The sequence below is a fragment of the Oryx dammah genome, unplaced genomic scaffold, assembly GCF_014754425.2.
Source record: "Oryx dammah isolate SB20612 unplaced genomic scaffold, SCBI_Odam_1.1 HiC_scaffold_29, whole genome shotgun sequence".
Lineage (NCBI taxonomy): Eukaryota > Metazoa > Chordata > Mammalia > Artiodactyla > Bovidae > Oryx > Oryx dammah.
Window position 1 is genome coordinate 50,792,264 of NW_024070213.1, and position 24,858 is coordinate 50,817,121.

General features: G+C 44.3%; 1 protein-coding gene across 1 annotated transcript in view; it reads left to right on the plus strand.

Annotated features, from left to right (window-relative positions):
* Nucleotides 1-24,858, plus strand: part of LOC120858651 (putative tetratricopeptide repeat protein 41) — a 73,231-nt gene that overhangs the window by 33,787 nt on the left and 14,586 nt on the right. The window contains 5 exon segments of the mRNA XM_040234845.1: nt 4,297-4,436; nt 10,117-10,288; nt 15,086-15,233; nt 16,137-16,289; nt 20,607-20,740. Of these exon segments, the coding sequence (XP_040090779.1) occupies nt 4,297-4,436; nt 10,117-10,288; nt 15,086-15,233; nt 16,137-16,289; nt 20,607-20,740 (747 nt within the window).

Genomic DNA, 24,858 nt, shown 5'->3' on the forward strand with positions numbered 1-24,858 from the left:
CTTTGTCAAAAGTTGGTTGGACGTCTATAGAAGATTTTTAATGGGATTGCATTGAATCTATTGGTCAAATATCTTAACAGTGTTGAGTATTCCAATCCATCAACATGGTATATCTGTTTTTCGCTCAGTTGTGTCCGACTCTTTGCAACCCCATGGACTGTAGCCTACCAGGCTCCTCCGTCCATGGGATTTTCCAGGCAAGAGTACTGGAGTGGATTGCTATTTCCTTCTCCAGGGGATCTTCCCAACCCAGGGATCGAACTTGGGTCTCCTGCATTGTAGGCAGACGCTTTACTGTCTGAGCCACCAGGGAAGCCCCAATGAAAGTGAAAGTTGCTTAGTCCTGTCCAACTCTTTGTGACTCCATGGACTATACCGTCCAGGGAGTTTTCCAGGCCAGAATACTGGAGTGAGTAGCTTTTTCCTTTTTCCAGGTCATCATCCCAACCCAGGAATCAAACTGGAGTCTCCTGTATTGTAGGCGGATTCTTTACCAACTGGGCTATTAGGGAAGCTGCATCTATTTATTTAGATTTTCTTTAATATCTTTCATTAGAATTTAGTAGTATTATGCATATATATCATATACATATTTTGTTAGATTTATACTTAAGTACTTCATTTTTGGTGTGCTATTATGTTTTAAATGTCTAATTCCAGTTGTTCATTGCTCTTTCATAAGAGAGCAATGACTTTTGAATATTGACCTCGTATCCTATGACCTTGCTATAATTGCTTTCTAGTTCCAGAAGTTTTTTAAAATAACAACTAAGTATGGATGTGAGAGTTGGACTGTGAAGAAAGCTGAGCGCTGAAGAATTGATGCTTTTGAACTGTGGTGTTGGAGAATACTCTTGAGAGTCCCTTGGACTGCAAGGAGATCCAACCAGTCCATTCTAAAGGAGATCAGTCCTGGGTGTTCATTGGAAGGACTGATGCTAAAGCTGAAACTTCAGTACTTTGGCCACCTCATGTGAAGAGTTGACTCACTGGAAAAGACCCTGATGCTGGGAGGGATTGGGGGCAGGAGGAGAAGGGGACGACAGAGGATGAGATGGCTGGATGGCATCACCGACTCGATGGACATGAGTTTGAGTGAACTCGGGGAGTTGGTGATGGACAGGGAGGCCTGGCGTGCTGCAATTCATGGGGTCGCAAAGAGTTGGACATGACTGAGCGACTGAACTGAATTGAACTGACTGAAATATTAACTTATTTCTTGTTGTTTTCTTTTTTAAAATTGGAGGATAGTTACAGTATTGTGTTGGTTTCTGCTATACATCAACAGGAATCAGCCATGAGTATAAATATGTCCCCTCCCTCTTGAATCTCCTTCCCACCTCCCACCCTGTTCCACACCTCTCGGTTGTCACAAAACACCAGGTTTGTGTTTCTTGCGTCATACAGCAAATTCCCACTGGCTGTCTATTTTAATATAGTAATGTATATGTTTCAGGAGCTTCTAGATTTATTTTTTGGGTTTTTCTACATGGATAATCATATCATTTGTAAAGAAAGACTTTTATTTCTTCCTTCCCAACGTGTATATCTTGTATTTCCTTTTCCTGTCTTATTGCACTAGCTGGGGCTCTCAGGATGATGTTGAAGTTAGAGGGGTCATGTTAACCTCAGGTCTACAATGGGATCACTCTAGTGAGTCTTGGCCACTATCACCTCTCCCTTGGCCTGTTGTAACAGCCTCCTAACTGGTCTTCCTACTTCCATTTTTTGTTTTTTATTGGAATATAATTGCTTTACAATGTTGTCAGTCTCTGCAGTGATGAGAATCAGCTATTTATATACTTACATCCCCTCCCCCTCGGACCTCCCAACCCCCCATCCCTACTTTCACTGTTGTTCCTACAAAATCAATTGTCTTCATAGTCGTCAAGATGAGTTTTAGGAACGTAAACCAGATCATGTCACATGGCAGATTAAGAAAATTCCACTGGCCTGCTGTTGAACTTATACTAAAATCTAAATACCTCACTTTAGCCTACACTGCCTAGTACAGCCTGGCCCCCGCATGCCTGGGTGGCATCATTTTGTATGATTCTTCCCCTTGGCCTCAGGATGCCAGCCTCCTTGGCCTTCTTTCTGTCCTTCAAGTACATTCTGCCTTTGGGCCTTGGCATCAGCTGTTCCCTCTGCCTGGAATGTTCCTCCCACTCACTGTAGTGCCGGTTCTTTCTGGTTCTTTAGATCTCAGCCGCAGTGTCACGTCTCAGGGTGGCCTTCTAGTTGAGCATTGTACGTGGTCATTCTCTGTTATGTTAGCGTGTTTGAATTCTTGGCACAACTATCACAGCTGCCAGAGTTTGCCTTGTTTCCTTTTTTAATCCTGGATCTCTGTTCCCCTCTCCCCTGACTCTCACCCTTTCAGCTGCTGGAATAGAAGCTCCTGGAGAGTAGGGCTCTCCTCTCTCCTGTTCACTGCTGTATCTCCAGTGCCTGGAATAGCACCAAGCCCGATGGAGATGCTGAATAGTCGCTTAGTGGTGGACACCATCCTTCCCAACCCGAGCTCCTGACGGGAACCTGCACTCAGTAACCCCCTGGAATGTGTGAGAGCCCCACTTGTGGGCAGGGTCTCATCCCTTAGTTGTGTCCACACTACTTTCTTTTTTTCCCCTTTTTAAAAAATGGTTTTATTTTAGTGGATGGAGGCAGGTGATTTATAACTTTCTTTTTTTATTGACTGTGCTGGGTCCTTGTTGCTGCACAGCTTTGCTCTAGTTTTGGTGAGCAGGGGCTACGCCCTAGTTGTAGTGCATGCCTTCTCCTTGAGGTGGCTTTTCTTGTTGCAGAGCACAGGCTCTAGAGCACAGGCTCGGTAGTTGTGGCTCCCAGGCTCAGTTGCTCCATGACATGTGGGATTTTCCCAGATCAGGGATCAGACCCATATCTGCTGCATTGGCAGGCGGATTCTTTACCACTGAGTAAATCACCAGGGAAGCCCCCACACTACCCTTTTCTGTCTGCTCTGAGCAGCTACTTCTGGTTCTTAGGGTTCCCCCGTCACTTAGCTCGACCCCTCAGTTCTCTTACCCACCTCAGGCCGCTTTGCTCAGACGACCACCGCAGACAGGCGTCTTGGACTCTGGCCCTCAGCACTCTTTCTCCCCTGGCCCTGTTTAGTTTTGCTCCTCAGCCCGAGGTACCAGAGCTGTGGTTCAGAGGCTCCTGGAGGCCTCCCAATGCTGAGGCCTACACCCTTGTCTGCTGTGCTTGGTGTTCAGAGCCTGGAATGATGCCTGACATGTTGATGCTCACTGAACATTTATTCTGTGCATGAATGAGGATCCACCAAAAAGTTGGCAGAAAGCAAGCAAGAGGATACCCAAGGTCTGGATGGCCAACAGTTTGTCCAGAGGAACAGATGAGGAATAAGAATATATTTGTTTTAGCCTCTCCTTTGGGGTTGGCCCATCCCAGGTCTTGGGAGTGTACTATCCACTGACTGTTTAATAAAAGATCTGTCTGTTTGCAAAAAAGAATTTATTTGTTCCAGGCACATTAAGCACACCAGTTTGAAATGTAACAAATGGACAAATGTAGCATTTAGATACTGGAACATTTGGAAAGAGAATTTCTGAAAATGATGACTCTGTGCTACCATGTATGTGAGTCTTCAAGTTCAAAAATTCTGTATTTTTTTATTTGTATATGATAAGGTGTGGAATAGGAAATGGCAACCCACCAGTATTCTTGCCTGGAAAGTTCCATGGACAGAGGAGCCTGGCGGCCTACAGTACAGGAGGTCACAAAAGGGTTAGACACGACTGAATGACTAAGCACATGATAAGGTGTAATTGTGCATGCGTGCGCATGCGCGCACACACACACACACACACGTATGCTCCCTATTTTGTTCTTCTAGCATTTTGTTCTTCCTGCTAAAGCCAGTAATTCAAGACATTTGCAACAGAGGGCAGAATTGTGTAAGAAATTTAAATGCCTTTTATTTATTGCCCGAAAATCACTCCCAAATACAAATGACAACAACATATGGATTGAGCTATAGAAATACTCTTTTTTGACTCCTTGGTTTTCAAAATTTACTTATGGAAGTTAGTCAAAGGCCTTGACTTGTTTTTGATACGGTAGTTTAAGATACTCAGTAATATATGTAAACCTTAATATTAATAAAAGCAGGTGTGCTGATCCTTTGAGAGAGAAGCAGTGAAATAGAGATAAGTATTTAATGTTTAACTCTTTTATCAAGATTAAATGATAGGCGCTCTTTGTTCCTCTCCAAATATGCTTTAGGATTATTGACTTTTCTTTCCATTCTAGTGTTGGAATGCAGGCTTTTTAAGGTTACTGCTGCTGACAAATGCCGATTAATATTCTTTATTGCAAGATTTCTGAAGCTTCTGGGCAAGACCAGGGAAGCAGAAGAGTTATTCTTGAGCATTGAGAACATGTTACTGCAGGTAAATTGGGAAATAATTTTTAAAATCCTCAATTGTTATTCAATTTATTTTAGATATTTTCAGGTATCATTTACCCTTGTTCATTTACAATTTCATCCAGAAAGAGAGGAACTAATGAATAATAAATAATCATTACTTATGTTGATCAGTGAGGAATCTTTGATTTTAATCCATGCCCCAAACTGTGTATTAGTGATGACAAGCAATAAATAGATGGGAGGTATGATTGAATGAATGAATACCAATAGGTGTCATTTTGGAGGAGAAGAGGAATGTAAAAAACAAGGGGTAAAGTGAGTAGTGGATTGAAATAAACTAATAAAATACTGCTTAAAGAGTTGGTTATACTTTTCAGAAAGATGTTGGGGAAAGTTGATTATCTTGTTCCTATTATTGATTTACATTTCCCAAAATAGAAACTTTGGGCTTGTTGAATACAATGAAACTTTCACTCATAACCTAAAACTATAACTGTCCTTAGGATGACATTTAATGGCCCTTTAAAAACTATTTACCAATTGTAGTAGTTTTTGGACCAAGGGTAGTATAACCCAAGACAAAGCTATTTTTGCTCGAAAACAAAGGCCTTCACCTTCTCATAAAGGTCTGTCTGTGTCCCATCAACACACATCTTTCTAAAAGGAATTCCATCTAAAGAGACGTGTAAGACCCTAGATCTGCAAGTCCCTTTATTACAGAGGCTGTGCTTATTTATCTTCCATGCTGTATTACAACCTCTTCGGTGCTTAGTAAATGTGACAAATGAATCAATGAGCCAACTTGAATTTGCAATACTTTGTGTCCTTAGAAGGTAGCATTGGAGTAGTGCAGAAGCCTGGGCTATTTACAGACTGACCCAAATTTAAAGTGCTTTGGCACTTAATGCTGTGCAACTTTGGCAAGAATGTGAACCTCTGACTCAGAGTTCTTCATTGTTGAGGGTTCTGAGATCTGTCTCAAGAGCTGTTAACAGGGTGAAGTGAGCAGGTGCACAAAGCGCTTCGCACAATGTGTGCACATAATGAGGTCTTAAGCTCCGTTTATTACCATCCCTGGGTTAAAAAGTAACTGAGGCCTAGGTTATAGACAATGCGTTTGATTTGTGCTATCTCGGCCTCTCGTGCATTTTGACAGAGTAGAGTCCAGTGATTCTCTGATATCTTATGATTATGGAATTCCCCCTGCACCAAATGTTTTTCCTCATGAGGTCCAAGTTTTCATCCCTGACATGTCTTCTTGGAAAGCACCAATTATGTTACTAGGTCACCACTGAGAGCCTGATTTCAGTCATTCTCTCAGTCAGTCACTTATTCATTCATTCACTCAGTCACTCACTCACCCACTCACTCATTTTCTCACTCAGTCCTCCATTTACTCATTCATCCAGCCATTGCCTTACTTATTCACTGAGCCATTTGCTAATTCATCCACTCACTCACTCATTCATTCACTCGCTCATTCCCTCATTCATTCAGTCATCTATCGACTTAGCCATTCATTTATTTACTCACTCATTCTCTCACTTGGCCATTCATTTATTCATTCACCTAGTCACTCAGACATCCACTCAGCAAACCTTCACTGAGGGTCTTGCCCAGCCTGGGCTCTGTGCTGGGAGTTGGGGTGATAGCAGCAGGTGAGGCAGACACAGTTTCTACCCTCATAGAGCTCCTAGTCTAGCTAGAAGTCACTGCCAGCATTTCCATCAGTGATGAAGCGTAACCTGTGGAGTAGGTGGGGTGAAGGGAGGCGGTGGCTGCTCAGGAAGTGTGACAAAGCTGAGACATTCAGAGAGGATTTCCCACTTCAGAGCACTCCTTTCAGAGGCATCAATCTTATGATTTTATTCTCAAAATATTTTTGCAACAGTGCTTTAGGACTAACTACCACGGAGACTAAAAGAATTATTTTTAGGCTCTGAAGGCATTTCCAAAAGAGAAGTTCTAAAACTATTTTTGGCAATAACAAGTTCTTTGAAACATGTGCTGAATATTTTTGAGGGGAAAGAGCTTGTTATTTGTGCTATATACATTCTGTACCACACCACTTTTGTAATTTCTTTCCATTAGGTTATTTTAAAATTTTGATGCAGGGGTTTTCAACTGGGAGACAGTTTTGTTTCTGAAGGAAGATTGGCGATGTTAAAGACATTTTTGGTTGCCACAACCTGGGAGGGGCGGTTGCTAATGGCATCTAGTGAGTAGAGGCCAGGGGTGCTCTATACGTTTTACACTGCCCAGGCCAGCCCTGCCCCCGACCCTGCACCCACCCAGAGCAAAGTATTATATGGCACAGAAATCAATCGTGCTGAAGCTGAGAAACCCTGATTTAAAGTAGTAAGTATGCTTACTAAAAAAACTAAGTCTCATGACCCTCTCTTTAGTACTTAACAGTAGGTCCACTGGGCCACAGGAAAACTAAAGGATGCTTGTGTGAAGGGGCCTCTGTTTGTGCGTCAGAGGCCCACTTGTTAAGAAAAAGTGCAGAGCAGAGCTTTGGAGACATGCCAGTCTGTGTTGGACACCCTTGTTCTCCTATTTGCCAGTCATGTGAACTCGGGTGATTGATGTAACCTCACTGAGCCTCAGCTTCCCTGCCTGTAAGAGAGAATAATCCCTGTTTCCTAGGGTTTCTATAAATATCCACTGAAGTCATGTATGGTGAGAGTTTCGCTTGGTCAGGGCTCCATAGGTGGAAGCCAGTACAGACCATGGCCCATGAATGCTTCACAATCACTGTGCAGATCAACAAATGTTTACTGAATACCCACAAACCATAAGGCTCAGTTCTTGGCCCACAGGGTCTCGGCCCACAGGGTCTCTGCCCTCAAGAAGCAGATGGTCTGGAGCAAGAGGGGAAATAAAAGACATGTCTTCATAAGGAAGATGCTGACACTATATAGCTGCATTTGACCAATTAGTATTTCTGGCAATGTGATCAAGGAGAAAGGACCACCCTGGCCTGGTGATGGGTTGGGAGCTGTCATCCCCCCTGGGCTAGGGGGTTCTGCCCCACTCAGACTGATTGAAAACATGGCCATGACATGGGGAGAAACTGAGGAAACCCTGAGAATTTGAGTCTGGTTGATGGACTTGGGGGAATTCAAAGAGGAAGCTGGTTTTGGAGGGATGGTGATGAATTTTTAACATTTACACTGCTGAGTCTGCAGTTCAGGAAAGATATCCAGGTGGAGTGTCAAGCCAGCTGGGAAATGCAGGATTGGAAATCTGGAGAGAGACTGGAGAGATGTCTACATACATGTGGATGCTGAAGCCACAAGAGGAAACAGGATCTCTGACTGACAGTAGGAATTGGTTATTGGGAAATTACCCTTAAAAGGAGCAAAGGGAAAGAACCTGTATAGGAGTGACATATTGGAAGAGAATCAGGACAGCCTAGTTCTCCCAAATCAAAGCGGGAGTGGCTAATAGCATCAGTTGTTGCTTAGAGGTCTGGACAAATGAGGACTGAAAGAAGGACCCTGGGCCTGGGGGTTGACAGTCAGTGGTAACCCCTGAGATAGAAGGGGGGTGTAGTGGGAAGAGCCAATCTGCAGAGCTTAAGAGGTGAATGTGTGATAATGAAATGGGAATGTGCATGTATTGATACCCATTTGAGAAGTGTCAGTAAAAGATGAACAGTCAGGATATTACCAGGTTCAAGTTAGGTTTGATCCAGGATATATGTATTTGTGTGGAGCAGGAAATGACCCAGGGAGAGGGCTGGATTGGAGATGCTGGTGGGGATGTGGTGAGGAGGACATGACTCCCAAGAGCTAGGGAAGGAGCAAGCCCTTGGTAAGGAGGTTGGGTATCCCTTCCTCTGGAATAGATAGGAAGGAAGAAAATGGGTGAAAGCACTGCTAATTTTAAATTAAAAAGAAAAGGGAAGTGAGGCATACCAGAGACTGTAATTTCCCAATATCTGGTCCCCCTTTCATTGTAAGTTATGTCCCCACCCTCCTCATCAAATGACTGGAAAGAAGACTACATTTTCCATCATCTGTTGAAGCAAGACACGAGTACCTGCCTAAGTTTTGGCTGATACGATTTAAATCGAGGTGCTGAGGATAACTTCTGAGAAGTTTCCATGAAGTGAAGGGTGTGCCTTCCCTTTCCTCTTTTCTCCTTGCTGCTGTTTGGATTGTGGATGTGATGGCTGGAGATGGAGCAGCCATTTTAGACCAAGAGGCATCCTTGGGGATGGAGGTCAGGCAAGGTCAAACAGTGAGATAAGAGAAACCATGTCTCTGACATTATGGTGTGTCATCCACTTCCTGACAGTTGCACTAGAGAGAAATCAAGCCACTGTTAATATGGGTTTTCTGTTACTTGTACCCAGTCATAATCTTAATCAATATCTGAGGGCAATCTTTCAGAGTAGTCTTGATCTCAGTAAAGTCAGCATGCAGGCCATCTTGAAGTGGAGGATGGACAGTGTGAGCACTAGGCCTGAGATCTAGGATAGCTGCTGAGAAGGGGGGCTTTTTGAAAGATAGCCATGAGGGAATGTAAAAGACTACAGGTCTATGTGCCCATGGACTCCACAGCACTCCCGGCTGCCTTCAGGACTGAGGTTATCATTTCAGAGTAGCTATAACCTGTTTGCAGGAGACTTACTGGAAAGCTCTGGGTCAAGCTGCAGAAGGTAACTTTCAGTAGGTGCAGGAGAGCAGAAAGAATTCCCATGATGGAGACAAGGTCAGTCAGTCAGTATATTTCAGTACAGCATGAAGTATTATATAACCATTGATAATGGTACTGCTGTCTATTTGAATAGGGCCTATTAATTGCCAAACATATTCACAGATACTCTTGTTAATATTAGGTTTTCTGAAATGAGATATTAATAATAAGATAACTCATCACTAGCTCTCTTTAAAAAGATTATAACCAACTAGTGTATTCTTCTGTATTGATAAGGTTTTGATAGAGATGTGATTTAAGGTAATGAAGTTTAAGTATCCCTGAAATAAACATGGTAAACCAGGAAAGAGAATTGAAGTTCAGTCTTTAAGCAAAAATGTATCAAACATGAAGTTAGCAGGGACTTCCCTAATGGTCCAGTGGTTAAGAATCCACCTTGCAATGCAGGGGATGTGGGTTTGATTCCTGGTCAAGAAGGTAAGATTCCCCTTGCCCAGAGCAACTAAGACTATGCACCACAACTAGAGAGTCCACGTGCTGCAATGAAAGACTCGACATGCCGCAACTAAGATAGCCCAATTCAGCCAAAAAAAAAAAAACACCCCAAAACATAAACAAACAAACCCAAACCAAACAAAACCCCATAAAGTTAGCAGATCTCTGGTCACAATTGAATTCAAGAGTCACACAGATGGTGATATTAGATGTTCGACTGGATTTTAAACACCTCCTCCATGAGCTCTAATAGATGTGAGACATCACCATGTTATTCTCACCTTCAAAAAAAATTACCATTAACTAACAACTTGTGGAAACATGTTCCAAAGATTAGTTTTGGTTTGCAGTGTCTCCCCATAAACGTGTGACTGTAACAGTCATTCTGTGAGTATTTAAAATTCCCTGAGACCTGCTGCGAAGCGTGGCATCTTTTGCGAGTTCATTATGCAATGAGCTTTCTCCGGCGGGTATCTGGTGGCTGTGCCTGGTCTAATGCTGTGTCCCCTCATGAGTGTGTTCTCTTTCCTTATGTGTAGAGTCAGTCCATGACCAAAATGCTTCCCAGAGTACAGAATGCTATCGGGGAGCTCTGTCTGGAAATAGGGATGACTCAGGAAGGCTTCCAGTATTTCCAGAAAGCATGGTTCAACCTGATGGAATTTTCATCCAGAAATTTAAAAGACAACCAGGACTTGGTGAAGCAAAAAGGTAGGGTGGGCACATGGAGAGGGCATCACTTCTTGTGGTTCAGAGTCAGACTCCTGGGCTCTTACCAACCATGAAGACAGGGAACTGGGCATGTGAGCTTTGTTTGCTTGATTTTTTTGCTGGGCATGTGAGGGTTGGCCCTGAGCACGCCTCCTTTGACAGACCAGCCTTTTAGCATGTGGGAGGCTGTTTGTGACAGGCCTCGTAGGGCTTTGAGCAGTAAGGGGACCACTGGCTGTGAAGCCAGCCTTTCTGGCTTCAAATCCTGCCTCTCCACTTATTGTCCTTTTGCTCTTATTTATATATCTATTGTCTTTATTTTTAGGCTCCTTGCTTTTATTTACTTGTTAAGTTTGTTTTTATTTTTTGACTCTCAGACTTGAAGAAAAGTAGGGAAAACCACTATACCATTCAGGTATGACCTAAATCAAATCCCTATGATTATACAGTGAAAGTGGGAAATAGATTTAAGGGACTAGATCTGATATACAGAGTGCCTGATGAACTATGGATGGAGGTTCGTGACATTGTACAGGAGACAGGGATCAAGACCATCCCCAAGAAAAAGAAATGCAAAAAAGCAAAATGACTGTCTGAGGAGGCCTTACAAATAGCTGTGAAAAGAAGAGAAGTGAAAAGCAAAGGAGAAAAGAAAAGATATACCCATTTGAATACAGAGTTCCAAAGAATAGCAAGGAGAGATAAGAAGTCTTCCTCAGTGATCAATGCAAAGAAATAGAGGAAAACAACAGAATGGGAAAGACTAGAGAGCTCTTCAAGAAAATTAGAGATACTAAGGGAACATTTCACACAAAGATGGGGTCAATAAAGGACAGAAATTGTATGGACCTAACAGAAACAGAAGATATTAAGAAGAGGAGGTGAGAATACACAGAAGAACAGTACAAAAAAGATCTTCATGACCAAGATAATCACGATGGTGTGATCACTTACCTAGAGCCAGACATCCTGGAATGCGATGTCAAGTGGGCCTTAGGAGGCATCACTACGAACAAAGCTAGTGGAGATGATGGAATTCCAGTTGAGCTATTTCAAATCCTGAAAGATGATGCTGTGAAAGTGCTGCACTCAGTTTGCCAGCAAATTTGGAAGACTCAGCAGTGTCCACAGGAATGGAAAAGGTCCATTTTCATTTCAATCCCAAAGAAAGGCAATGCCAAAGAATGCTCAAACTACTGCACAATTGCACTCATTTCACACGCTAGCAAAGTAATGCTCAAAATTCTCCAAGCCAGGCTTCAGCAATATGTGAACCATGAACTTCAAGATATTCCAGTTGGATTTAGAAAAGGCAGAGGAATCAGAGATCAAATTGCCAACATCTGCTGGAACATCGAAAAAGCAAGAGAGTTCCAGAAAAACATCTATTTCTGTTTTATTGACTATGCCAAATCCTTTGACTATGTGGGTCACAACGAACTGTGGAAAATTCTGAAAGAGATGGGAATACCAGACCACCTGACCTGCCTCTTGAGAAATCTGTATGCAGGTCAGGAAGCAACAGTTAAAACTGGACATGGAACAACAGACAGGTTTCAAATAGGAAAAGGAGTACATCAAGGTTGTATATTGTCACCGAGCTTATTTAACTTCTATGCAGAGTACATCACCAGAAACGCTGGGCTGGATGAAGCACAAGTTGGAATCAAGATTGCCGGAAGAAATATCAATAACCTCAGATATGCAGATGACACCACCCTTATGGCAGAAAGTGAAGAACTAAAGAGCATCTTGATGAAAGTGAAAGGGGAGAGTGAAAAAAGTGGCTTAAAGCTCAACATTCAGAAAACTAGGATCATGGCACCTGGTGTCATCACTTCATGGGAAATAAATGGGAAACAGTGAAAACAGTGGCAGACTATTTTTGGGGGCTCCAAAATCACTGCAGATGGTGACTGCTGCCATGGAATTAAAAGACGCTTACTTACTCCTTGGAAGGAAAGTTATGACCAACCTAGACAGCATATTAAAAAGCAGAGACATTACTTTGTTCACGAAGGTCCATCTATCAAGGCTATGGTTTTTCCAGTAGTCTTGTATGGATGTGAGAGTTGGACTATAAAGAAAGCTGAGCGCAGAAGAACTGATGCTTTTGAACTGTGGTGTTGGAGAAGACTCTTGAGAGTTCCTTGGACTGCAAGGAGATCCAACCAGTCCATCTTAAAGGAAATCAGTCCTGGGTGTTCATTGGAAGGACTGATGTTGAAGCTGAAACTCCAGTACTTTGGCCACCTGATGCGAAGAGCTAACTCATTTGAAAAGACCCTGATGCTGGGAAAGGTTTACAGTCAGACAAGGAATAAGGACTCTAGATTTATGTCGTATTTAAATAGCTATGTCAGTTAGCTTCTGTTGTATAGCAAACCACCCTGAAACTCAGCAGGTCAAAAACCAGCAACCACTTGTTGTTGCCCATGTCTATGGGCCACCAAGGGGATCCCCCTCATCTGGGCTGGGCTCATGCAAGCAACCCAGCTGGCAGGGCCAGTGGGCTCCAACTCTCAGAACACTTCACTGTGATGTCTGGTGGCAACAAGGTTCTGGGCATGAGCTAGCTGCTCATCATTCAGGAAATAGTCCAGTCCTGCTCCCCTGGGGGCTCGCAGAATTCTGAGAGTGAGAGCACATGTTTACGCCTAAACTGAGAACTGTCACAGCACCCTCTTACTCTTCATGTAATTGGTCACAACAAGTTGCCAGGTTTCAGTCCGGAGCCAAGAAAGAGACTCTGACCTCTGGATGGGAGGAGGTGCAGAGTGGCATACCAAGGGGAGAGTTGGGTACAGATTGGCATGGAGAATTACAGCTGTCTTTACAGTCTGCTGTAAGATTTAAGGTCACCTTGGGAAAGTTACTTACCCTCTCTGCATTTCACCTGTAAATCCACCTTGATAGTAATAGTTAACATTCGTTTCATGCTCACTACGTACAAAGCACTTCATGTTCATGATCTCTTTTGTCTTCTAGTATACCTCCTGTGGTATATACAGTTACTCCCATTTTACAGATGAGGAAACTGAAGGTCAGAGAGATGAAATAAAGTATGTCAGCTCCCAGCGCTGGCACCTCTGGTGCCAGGAGTCTGAGAGGCCTATCTGACTACTTATCCAGGCCTATCTGGCCCCAAGGTCTGTCTGCACAACTCATTGCTGTGCAGAATCTCTTCTAGTGTTGGCCTTTATAAAGCTCTAATGCTAAAGCTGAAACTCCAGTACTTTGGCCACCTCATGCGAAGAGTTGACTCATTGGAAAAGACTGTGATTCTGGGAGGGATTGGGAGCAGGAGGAAAAGGGGACGACAGAGGATGAGATGGCTGGATGGCATCACCGACTTGATGGACATCAGTCTGAGTGAACTCCGGGAGTTGGTGATGGACAGGAAGGCCTGGCGTGCCTGGGGTCGCAAAGAGTCGGACACGACTGAGTGACTGAATGGAACTGAACTGAATGCTCCACATGTAGAGGCTGGCTTCTAAGTCATCATCCTAATGCAGGCAGGCCTGGTTGCAGGCATGCTGGGACCGTGGTGAGCAGAGGAAACCCATGTGGAAACCAGCGATACTTCTGTGGGTTCCGGGACTGGCCTCCTAGAGCCAGTTGGGCAACAAATGGGGTGCTATCGATGATGGGATGCTTTTTTGATAATTTAATGGTAATCTTTTATGGTTAAAGCTGAATTCCATAGTATAGGGAGTTAAATCTGCCTTGTTTACTGCTAGCAATACTCTAATAACACCTTCTAGAAGCATAATTATAGTTTTATCTTTTTCCATAATAGAGTGTGGGCTTCCCTGGTGGCTTATACGGTAAAGCAGTAAAGCATCTATCTGCAATGCGGAAGACCCGGGTTCGATCCCTGGGTTGGGAAGGTCCCCTGGAGAAGGAAATGGCAACCCACTCCAGTACTCTTGCCTGGAAAATTCCATGGATGGAGGAGCCTGGTAGGCTACGGTCCATGGGGTCGCAAAGAGTCGGACATGATTGAGCGACTTCACTTAAGTATAATAGAGTGTGGCTTGGAAAATCGTGGACTTCCCTGGTGACTCAGCTGGTAAAGAATCTGCATGCAATATGGGAGACCTGGGTTTGATCTCTGGATTGGGAAGATTGCCTGGAGAAGGGAATGGCTACCCACTCCAGTATTCTGGCCTGGAGAATTCCATGGACTGTATAGTTCATGGGGTCGCAAAGAGTTGGACATGAGTGAGTGACTTTCATTTTCACTTTGGAAAACCATAAAACTTTCTACTTTTTAGAAGTCTCTTATTGTTAGCATATCTAACTCAAAATAACTCTCAAAATCTTAGGCCTCTGCAAAGGGTACATTTGATGTGTATCTAGGTACAACATGTTATTTATTAATTAGGTTTATGGGGCTTATTCATGTGTTTCTGTCATAAGGCTTTAATGTTTCGTTGTTCCTTATTCAAGGCTGGACCAGCTGCCTTTTGTAGAACTCGGTTACCACAATGATTGTTGGTCTCACTACATCCATATTCTCTATTTCTGACCTGTTCATTTGTAAATTAGATTTGAATTTGGTTTCAATCTATTGTCTTTGTTCCTTGGCCCCATAACTGCTGCCCACATACAAAATTTGTTACTTGAAAACCAAGTCCCATGCAATGTAGGTCAGTAATTGATTTATTAAGAAAAAACCCCAGCTATTGGCAGCGATGAAGAAATGCTACCAAATGCTCTGCCTAGCGACTTCTTAACTCTTCTGTAGGAAAAAGCCTTGAGCATCATTTCTTTGCCAAAATGTATTCCCTGCAGGCAGAGTGCTGAACAACCTGGCAAAGTCAGCATCTGAGGAGTACTTAAAAGAAAACCGTATTTTGCAATGTGCTACCGAAATTTCCAGCTTACTGGACAGCAATCCCTGCGACCAGGCTACCATGAAGTACACCGAAGCTGTTCTAACGTAAGCGTGTGTTTTTCTTGAAAAATGTCTTAGTTTTCTGTACTAGCTGTTATTGTTACATTTAATCTACTTAATCCATACTTGCCAATCCATGTCCCACCAGGCTGATTGGGTTAAGAAAGGCTGAATTTTAGCATTTCTATCCTCTGGTTCAGTAGTTCTCAACCATGGGCAATTTTGTCCCCTGTGGAACCTTTGGCAAAGGTCTGGAGACATGTTAGCTTGTCATGACTGGGGGCATTGCTACTGGCAGCTAGTGGGTACAGGCCAGGAATGCTACTAAACATTATATACTGCATAGGACCCTCCACAACAAAGTGTCCAACCCTAAAGGTCAATAGTAGAGATGTGGATGAACCTAGAGTCTGTCATACAAAGTGAAGTAAGTCAGAAAGAGAAAAACCAAATGTCGAATGTTAATGTACATATATGGAATCTAGAAGATGGTAGAGAGGAACCTGTTTGCAGGGCAGCAGTGGAGATGCAGATGTGGAGAATGGACTTGTGGACACAGTTTGGGAAGGAGAGGGTGGGATGAGTCGAGAGAGTGCATCCATATATGTATACACTACCAGGCGTGAAATAGATAGCTAGTGGGAACCTGCAGTTTTGCACAGGGAGCTCAGCTTGGTGCTCTGTGATGACTAGACTGATGGGATTGGGGTGGTGGTGGAAGGGAGGCTTGAGAGGAAGGAGAAAAATAGTGTCCCAGTTTCTCATGAAGATGTATGCACATCTTATCAGTCACTTTGAAAGCCTCAAATCTCTGCTAATATAAACTACTGTGTTGTTTTGTGTCTTGAATACAAAGAAAGTTTATGAGATTTGTTTTTGGAAGCACAACGAAGGTAGCCGACATGTATCATGCCCAGTAAGTTGCACGCGTGTGCATTTTGTTTTCAGATTTGCTGCTGGAAACACTTGTCTTGCAAAAATGAAACTTCAGGAATGCTTACATATCAGGAGAAATTTGTTTGGCGAGAAAAGCATCCTAGTCGGAGAAATTATGGAATTTTTAGCAGATTTACTGTTTTTCCCACCAAGACACAGTGAAAGGTAAGTTTTAATGAAATGTTTCAAGTTGTGTGTCTCCTAACCCCCTCCCCCCTAAAAAAAGCCCACGTTTGGCAGGGAGATCTGTACTCACTCATAGGGGTATCTCACTTCTTTGGCTCCAGCCTTGTCCAGAAAATGAGAGACTCACCAGGCCTGAGATTTTACCCTGATCTATTTGCAGGACACTGACCATCATGAATTTGAAAGGCGCTCTTAGCTCACAAACCATGTAGAGGTTTTGGCAGGAGGAAAAGTAGAAAGGAGTATGGTGTCACACTCCCGGCATCACTCCTGGGTCTCGTGAGGAAAGGGGTTGTGCTTGAGGCCTCTGTGGAGTGTGGGTCTGTAGCATCATGCCTGCTGGTCTGTCTTGTGCAAGAGCCTGCTGCTGTCTCAGGCTGCTCTGTCCTGACACCCCTCCTCGCTGGGGAAAGACCTCTTGCTCTCTTGCCATGTGTGGGGCTTTCCTCAGCTCCCCACACAAGGCACTGCTAAAGGAGTTGAAGCAGCAAGTATTCATAGAACCTGTTAAAGAAAGGTAAGGCAGCCTTCATTCAGACCTTTCATGAGAGGCATATGGACCCCCGCATTGGGGTTCAGCAGTTGAGACAGACAGGACTCAGCTCTGAATCAAGAAGGAGTGGGTGGAGGAGGGGGGCGATCAGTAGTGGATGGACAGTTACTGAGAGGAGACATCAAGGGTGGGGTGGGGGTAGACTTTGGGTAAACTGATCTAACAGGATTCTTGCTAAGGCAGGCCAGGGGGAGCAGAGGTCACTGTGGGACAGTGAGGGTGAGGAATCGGAGAAGGACAGTAGTCAGATATCAAGCAGGGCTGAACTGACTGAGCAGGATCCCCGCTGAAGCCGGACAAGACAGAGATGAACACAGAAGCCCAGAAGTTGAGGTCTAGTTGGGAATTGCTCAGGAGGACCCGCGTAGAGTTTGGTCAAGAGACTCTGTCAGTACCTATGTTTTAAAGCAGGTTGTAGGTATCACCCTCGGGGTCTAATTCCTGTTAGGATCTGCCAGGCAAGACTGCTTCTTCCTTTGACAGGCTGGTGTGAGTGAAGGTTCTCTGTGAATCCACAGGGAGTCCATCACGCCCGTCCTTCAGCCTGGCCTGCACCGTTTTGCAGCCAGGTGAGCTGACTGAAGGGTCAGGGATGCTCTAAGTGAAATTATAAAGTTTTGAGGTTTTGCTTTTGCAGCCCCTCCCTCTCCGCCCTACTCCCTGCCTTGCCTTTCACTTTTTACTGTCCACCATCCTGGAGAGCATGTTACTTACACCAGGGAGAGGACCTCTTCTGGCTTTTGCTCCCAAGAAGAATATGACATGAGTCATCTCTGGCATTGAACTGCAGATCAGTATTAACCCTTTCCAAGAGTGGTGTGCGTGCTCAGTCGTGTCTGACTCTCTGTGACCCCATGGACTGTATAGCCTGCCAGGTTCCTCTGTCCATGGGATTTCCCAGGCAAGAATACTGGAGTGGGTAGCCATTCCCTTCTCCAGGGGATCTTCCTGACCCCAGGAATGAACTTGTGTCTCCTAAATCTCCTGCACTGGCAGGTGGATTCTTTACCACTGAGCCACCGGGGAAGCCCTTTCCAAGAGTATTTACCTTTCAAGGAGTAGTCCCTAATGGGAAAATGCTGGACAGCACAGCAAGCTGGGCTCAGAGCTCTGTGATGACCTAGAGGGGTAGAATTGGGGTGAGGGGGAGGGAGGCTCAAGGGGGAGGGGAGAGATGTATACACATAACTGATTCACTTTCTTGTCAGCAGACACTAACACAACATTGTAAAGCAATTATACTCCAAGAAACAAAAAAAAGAATAGCTCCAATAAAGGTGCTTCTAAGAGTCAAGTTACCAGTGCTCTACAGCAGTGCTGAAATGGTGAGCTCTGGGGTTCAGCTGCCTGGGTTCAAATTTCTACCACCTGGTAACGGTGAGAACCTGGGCACATACTTAACATGTTGGTGTCTCATTCATTTCCTTGTTGGTAAAATGAGAGCAGTGACAGTATCTTCCTCACAGGACGATGCTGAGAACTGAGAGATCCTCTGTGTGAAGTGCTGAGCACACTGAACGAGTTGATAAATTGAGTTCTTAGTATTATTATTTTGCTCCCCAGCAGGGAATTTTTGAGGCACTTGACACCACATAAACCTCCTTTTGTTCCTCTTAAGACCAGCATTGTGAGCAGAGAACAGGCCTTTCTTTAGAGAAGCAAAAGGCTTGACAGTAGAACCATTGCCTCGTAAAAGAGAAATCTAAACACGTAGCATACTGATTGAGTCATCGTTAGGCCTGGGCTGCCCCACCTCAAATCCAGGGCTGGCGGCTCGTGACTCATGGGACCCTGAACCCCGCTGCTGTTCCATGCACGTGGCCCCTGTGTCGGAGGAGCCGACCATACTTGGTATCCTTCTTTCTAGACATCATTGTCCCTGGTCAACCTTCTGAAACGACTGAGAAGCCTTTTTCCTTGCTGAAGGTTGTCCTTAGGTGACCTCATTTTCCACATTGGTTAAGATCGGGAAATATTTTGCTGTGGTACTCAGCTCACCTCTCAGACATATGGAGATCCTTTGTCCTGGTGGCTAGGGGCTCTTGAAACGGCTCTCATGCCCTACAGAAATAATCCGAGGGTCCTGAGGGCCTTGGGGAGTGGGGATAGGTAGGGATGGATACATGAGGTCAAATCACAAAGTTAAAAGTAAGCCCCTGTACCCCAGGAAGGAAAAGGATGAACAAAGGGTCATAAGAGAAACAGGGATGTATTTTCAATGAAGTCAATGGCATTGCTGTCTCTCAACTTTGAATCCATTCACCAGCAGCTGTGTTTTCATTGTGTCCCCTCCACAGACAAGTGTCTCCACTGCCTCACTTCTTGTTGATGTCATTCACTTTCTCCCTCCACCCAGCTCTGTTTTGCCCATCCTTATGAATGTCATCAGTAACATCCTAGTTCTGTGTCTTTGCACTTTGTCTTGATGGTCCCCTGCTCTGGGAGCGTTTGACAGCATCATTCATGCCTGAAACTGTGCTCTCCTGGTTTCTGAGCTACCCTCCATCATGGCCATCTTCTCTGATGACACCTTCTTGGGTTCTTTCATGGGTTTTCTCTTTCTCTCCCAACTCTCGACCAGATGGCAGTGTTCTCTTGGGTTCAGTTCTTGAACTCTGCATGTCTCAGTCACAGTGCCCCAGCCTTACCTGTGCCTAGGGCTGTAGCCAGCATTCAGTAAGGTGATGGCTTCTTGTCTTGTCTCTGCCTCTTCAGACCTCCATCATCAGCTGCTCACATGTGCATCCATTGGCCCTCTCCCTTTGGGTAGTCAGCATATTAGGGCAGTTCAGAGTGAACGTTACCAACAGTGAACACATCCACCCCCTCTCCATGACAAAATGCATCTTCTCCCATGTCACCCAGTGCAGACCCCAGGGCAGCATCTTAATGATTCATCTTGGTGATGTTTATTATAATCAGTCACCATGCTAAACCCATTCCATACATTTTATCACTTAATCCTCACCACAGTTCTGTTATCCTCATTGTGAACATGAGAAAACCAAGGTTTAGGAGCCTTGATGCCTAACCACTGTGTCACTGCCAAGCCCGCCTGACTTCAGAGCTCTAGCTCCTAACCTCTTCATCCTACTGCCCAAAAGGATGTCAGGGCTCCTGGCACCAGACCCACTACCTTCCATGTGATGCCAAGACTTAGCAGGCCTCCTGTCATGTCTGTGGCCACTGCATTAGCTCAGACCCCCATCATTCTTTGTCTGGACCAACTGGTCTCACTGCATAAATCGTCATCTGCTACTTCACTTGCACCCAGGTGAAGTTTCTATCATGCAAATTTAATCACATCACTCTTTAAAAAAATTATTTATTATTTATTTAGCTGTGCTGGGTCTTATTTGCAGCATGCAGGATCTTTAGTTGCAGCATGTGGGATCTAGTTCCCTGACCAGAGGTCGAACCTGGGCTTCTGCATTAGGAGCACAGAGACTTAGCCACTGGACCACCAGGGAAGTCCCTGAACCACGTCAGTCTTAATGAAAATGCTTCAATATTGAAGTCCCAAACTCCTAGGTTCACACTCAATACCCTTAACAAGTGGTTGGTCCTATGTTTCACTCTCCGATCTCTCCTTCTACCTGGGGACACTCTCTGAGGGCAAGGGTTAGTCTTCCTTATTTTTGCACCTGGGCCCCAGCACCAGCATTCCATGAATGTTTGTTGGATACATGGATGAACGCCATGCTTCTTCGATGCAAAACTTTGGTTAATTTTCTCTTTTCTAGATTCCAAAGGAAGCAAGCAATTGAATATTATAAACAAGTGATAAAAATAAAGGAAAATGCAGGCACTCTGGCCAACTCCCCACTCGTCAGGAATCAACTGAGCATTAGCCTAAGTGATACCTTGTGTAAATTAGGTAATTGCTTTGACATATTTCTATTAGAAGCAGATGACTTTTCCCTCCATCTCACTTGCATATTTTGCTTATTTTTAAACAGTCTTCATCTTTGAAGTTAGCAACTCCTGTTCCATATTATTTTCAACTTTCTCTCTCTCTCTTTTCTTTTTTTGCTGCTTATTTACTTTCCCTCATTAAATAAGTGTCTTAGTCCATTGCTATAACAGAATAGACTGGGTGGGTTATAACAACAGAATTTTATCTCTCATAGTTCTGGAGCCTGGGAAGTCCAAGATCAAGGTGTCAGCAGATTAAATGTCTGGTGAGTGCCTATCTTGGGCTTCTCAGGTGGCACAGTAGTAAAGAATCTGTCTGCCAATGCAGGTGATGTGGGTTTGATCCCTGGGTGGGGAAGGGTCTCTGGAGTAGGAAATGGCAACCCACTTCACTATTCTTGCCAGGAAAATTCCGTGGACAGAGGAGCCTGGTGGGCTGCTTTCCATGGGGTTGCAAACAGTTGGACAGGATTGAGCAACTGAGCACAAGGGCCTATCTACTGGTTCAGAGACAGCTGTTTTCTTGGCATGCCCTCACATAGTGGGAGAAAGAGCCCAAGAGCTCTCTGGAGGTCTCTTTTTTAATGGCACTAATCCTATTCATGCAAAGATGTGCACAATAAGGGACAGAAGTGGTATGGACCTAACAGAAGCAGAAGATATTAAGAAAAGGTGGCAAGAATACATAGAACTATACAAAAAAGATCTTCATAACCCAGATAGTCACAATGGTGTGATCACTCACCTAGAGCCAGACATCCTGGAATGTGAAGTCAAGGGGGCCTTAGGAAGCATCACTACAAACAAAGCTAGTGGAGGTGATGAAATTCCAGTTGAGCTATTTCAAATCCTAAAAGATGATGCTGTGAAAGTGCTGCACTCAATATGCCAGCAAATTTGGAAAACTCAGCAGTGGCCACAGGACTGGAAAAGTCAGTTTTCATTTTAATCCTTAAGAAAGGCAATGCCAAAAAATGTTCAGACTACCACACAATTGCACTCATCTCACATGCTAGTAAAGTAATGCTCAAAATTCTCCAAGCCAGGCTTCAACAGTACATGAACTGTGAACCTCCAGGTGTTCCAGCTGGATTTAGAAAAGGCAGAGGAACCAGAGATCAAATTGCCAACATCAACAAATGACCACATGAACTGTAGCCCACCAGGCTCCTCCGTCCATGGGATTCTCCAGGCAAGAATACTGGAGTGGGTTGCCATGTTCTCCTTCAGGGGGTCTTCCTGACCCAGGGATCGAACCTCTGTGTCTTTTGTCTCCTGCACTGGCAGGTGGTTTCTTAACTGCTGGCATCCTGTGGGAGACCCTACTAGCTCAGTTAGGTGGAATTTACTTACATTTTAAGGGCTACTGTTGAAGAACTGAGAGCCTCTGAGACAAAGGGCCTGTTTTCCAGGCTCTGCTGTTGCCAGAGATGAGGGTAACAGGACCACATCTTTTACTGCCTCAGTACTTATTGGATTCAGTAGCCCATTCCCATGTTTTGGAAATAGTCACATGTTGAATTCTGTCATCTTCCTACAGCATCACCACCAAACCTGGGAATGGAGGAGAATGAGAGTTGAATTGGAGGCTGCAAATACTGGTTGGTAGTTAGCTGAAGACAGTCCACCGCAGGAGGGTGGGCTGGGGGGAGTCAGGGATGTGATTCCCACAGATAGCAGTTGCCAACCTTTGTGCCTCCAAGGAGTAAGTTCACATAGAGAGAGGGTTCAATGATGGTCAAATAGATATCTCTTCACCCTTGGGCAGCTTTGTTGATTTCTTCTAGCAGGCTACACTAAAAATTGCAGTTTCTGTAAATGCCACAACTAGAAAAATTCTGAGACACTCTCAGAGCTCCTGAAATCTCATCGACACAGGACAGTCTACTTCAGCTTTAAAGAGTTGTTTTCAACCCAGGCTGATTTTGACCCTCAGGACAAAAAAGCTGGAGAAATGTTTGATGTCATGGCTGGGGGTGGAGAGTGCTAGTCATTTAGTCAGTGGAGGCCTCAGTGGTTGCCAAACATCATACGTGCCCAGGAAAGTGCCCCCACAGTGAAAATTATCCAGTCCAAGGTATGAATAGTGCTGAGACAAAGAAACCCTGATCTAAACCAACCACTTTATCCAGAAGGTATGATTGGCATCCATATTACAATAAAACAGGATTGCTTTCAGCCTAGTCATTTGCTGACAAAAAAGACTTAAAATTCTTGATATCTGCAGGGAAAGAATATTTTCTGTTTTCACTCTGTAGATTTAGGAATGAGTGTGCCCATGTGTGTATATACTCATTTTTTAAGGTAAGGGTTTCAATGCTGAGGACGTGAAAGAAAGATTTATGTTTGTAAAGAGAAAATGCATATGCCAATCTAGAGAATGTTAGTGGAAAAGGGACTAGTTTACCTGATCTGGTTGCCTGTATTTTGTTCTCAGTTTTGGTGACTTGTCTATGATGAAAGTATAATGTATTCATTTGCTTTCTGATAACAGAGCCTCTGTGGAAAAGGCAATGGCACCCCACTCCAGTACTCTCGCCTAGAAAATCCCATGGACGGAGGACCCTGGTGGACTACAGTCCATGGGGTCGCTAAGAGTCCGACATGACTGAGTGACTTCACTTTCACTTTTCACTTTCATGCATTGGAGAAGGAAATGGCACCCCACTCCAGTGTTCTTGCCTGGAGAATCCCAGGGACGGGGGAGCCTGGTGGGCTGCCGTCTATGGGGTCGCACAGAGTCGGACACGACTGAAGTGACTTAGCAGCAGCAGCAGCAACAGGGCCTCTGTAATGGCAGTTGTCATATTTGGTGATGTCTTAAATAAGTCTTCATGGTATGTTTCAGTTTTGCAGTCCATTTTCAGTGTGGTTCATGTGGTTCCGAGCAAGTATTTTTCTTTAAGGAGCACTTTCTCGCCATCATTTTATTATTTTTCTCTCCCACTGTTGATTGAAGTTGATTCATTTTGCAGAAGGCCTGCTCCAGGCTTACAGGAACACTGTGGGTGGTTAGGTCAGCTGTCAAGGCAGGATTCTTGGGCTTTTGTTTCAGTCCCTAGTGGTGAGAGCTGATGAGTATCTTCAGTACAAGAGGAGGAGGACCTTGGGAGGGAAATAGACTGTTTATAGAGACCTTGGAATCATTTGTTCTTTGACATATTTTTGGTTTTCCTACATGGAGGCAGAAAAAATTTCCTCCATCCTCTCAGGATCCCTGGCTGAGCTTGAAAATTAAATTGAAAAGACTGACTTTTGCCACCCTAATTCCACCTGACTCTGTGGGCAGAAATTTGAGAGCCTACTTTGGTAAGAAATATTATCTTCAACAGGCTTTTGTCAGAGGCCCAGGATCTCTTAGCTGCAGCTTTTGGACCTAGTAAGGAGTCCTGGATGATAGAATTCCACCTTTGTCACCAAAACTCTAAAAGAGAAAAAAAAATTTTTTTTTCCTTTACCCTCCTAGGTTCTCCTGCTGGGGCCCTGTAAAATTAGCCTCAGAAAAGACTGATTGAGGTTAAGTGAACTGAAAGTTGCTCATTTGTGTCTGACTCTTTGAGACCCCATAGACTGTACAGTTCATGGAATTCTCCAGGCCAGAATATTGGAGTGGGTAGTCGTTCCCTTCTTCTGTGGATCTTTCCAACCCAGGGATCGGACCCCGGTCTCCCGCATTGCAGGAAGATTCTTTACCAGCTGAGCCACCAGGGAAGCTAAAAGATTGATTAACAGGAGAAAAATCAAATAGAAGTTTATTTGTGTGTGCATCACAGTTGCACACACACTCAGGAATGAGCAACTCCAAGGGGTGGCTTGAACTTGCGATCTGTGTACTAACTTAGGGGAGAGGGAGGTGGGAAAAGGGCACTCATGGGAGGGCAGATAACTCTTTGGAAGCATAAATAGACCCTTAGGAGAATAGATGATGTGGCAGTTTGTGACAATGTCTGGCTGGGTATGGTGCTGGCTTCCTGTTGCCCCAGGGAGGGGACTTACAACACTTGAGTCCTTGTGACAGGCTCTGGTTTCAGGCACAGAAGGGATCCTAGGAACTCAAATAACTCGGCTCATAATAAGTCC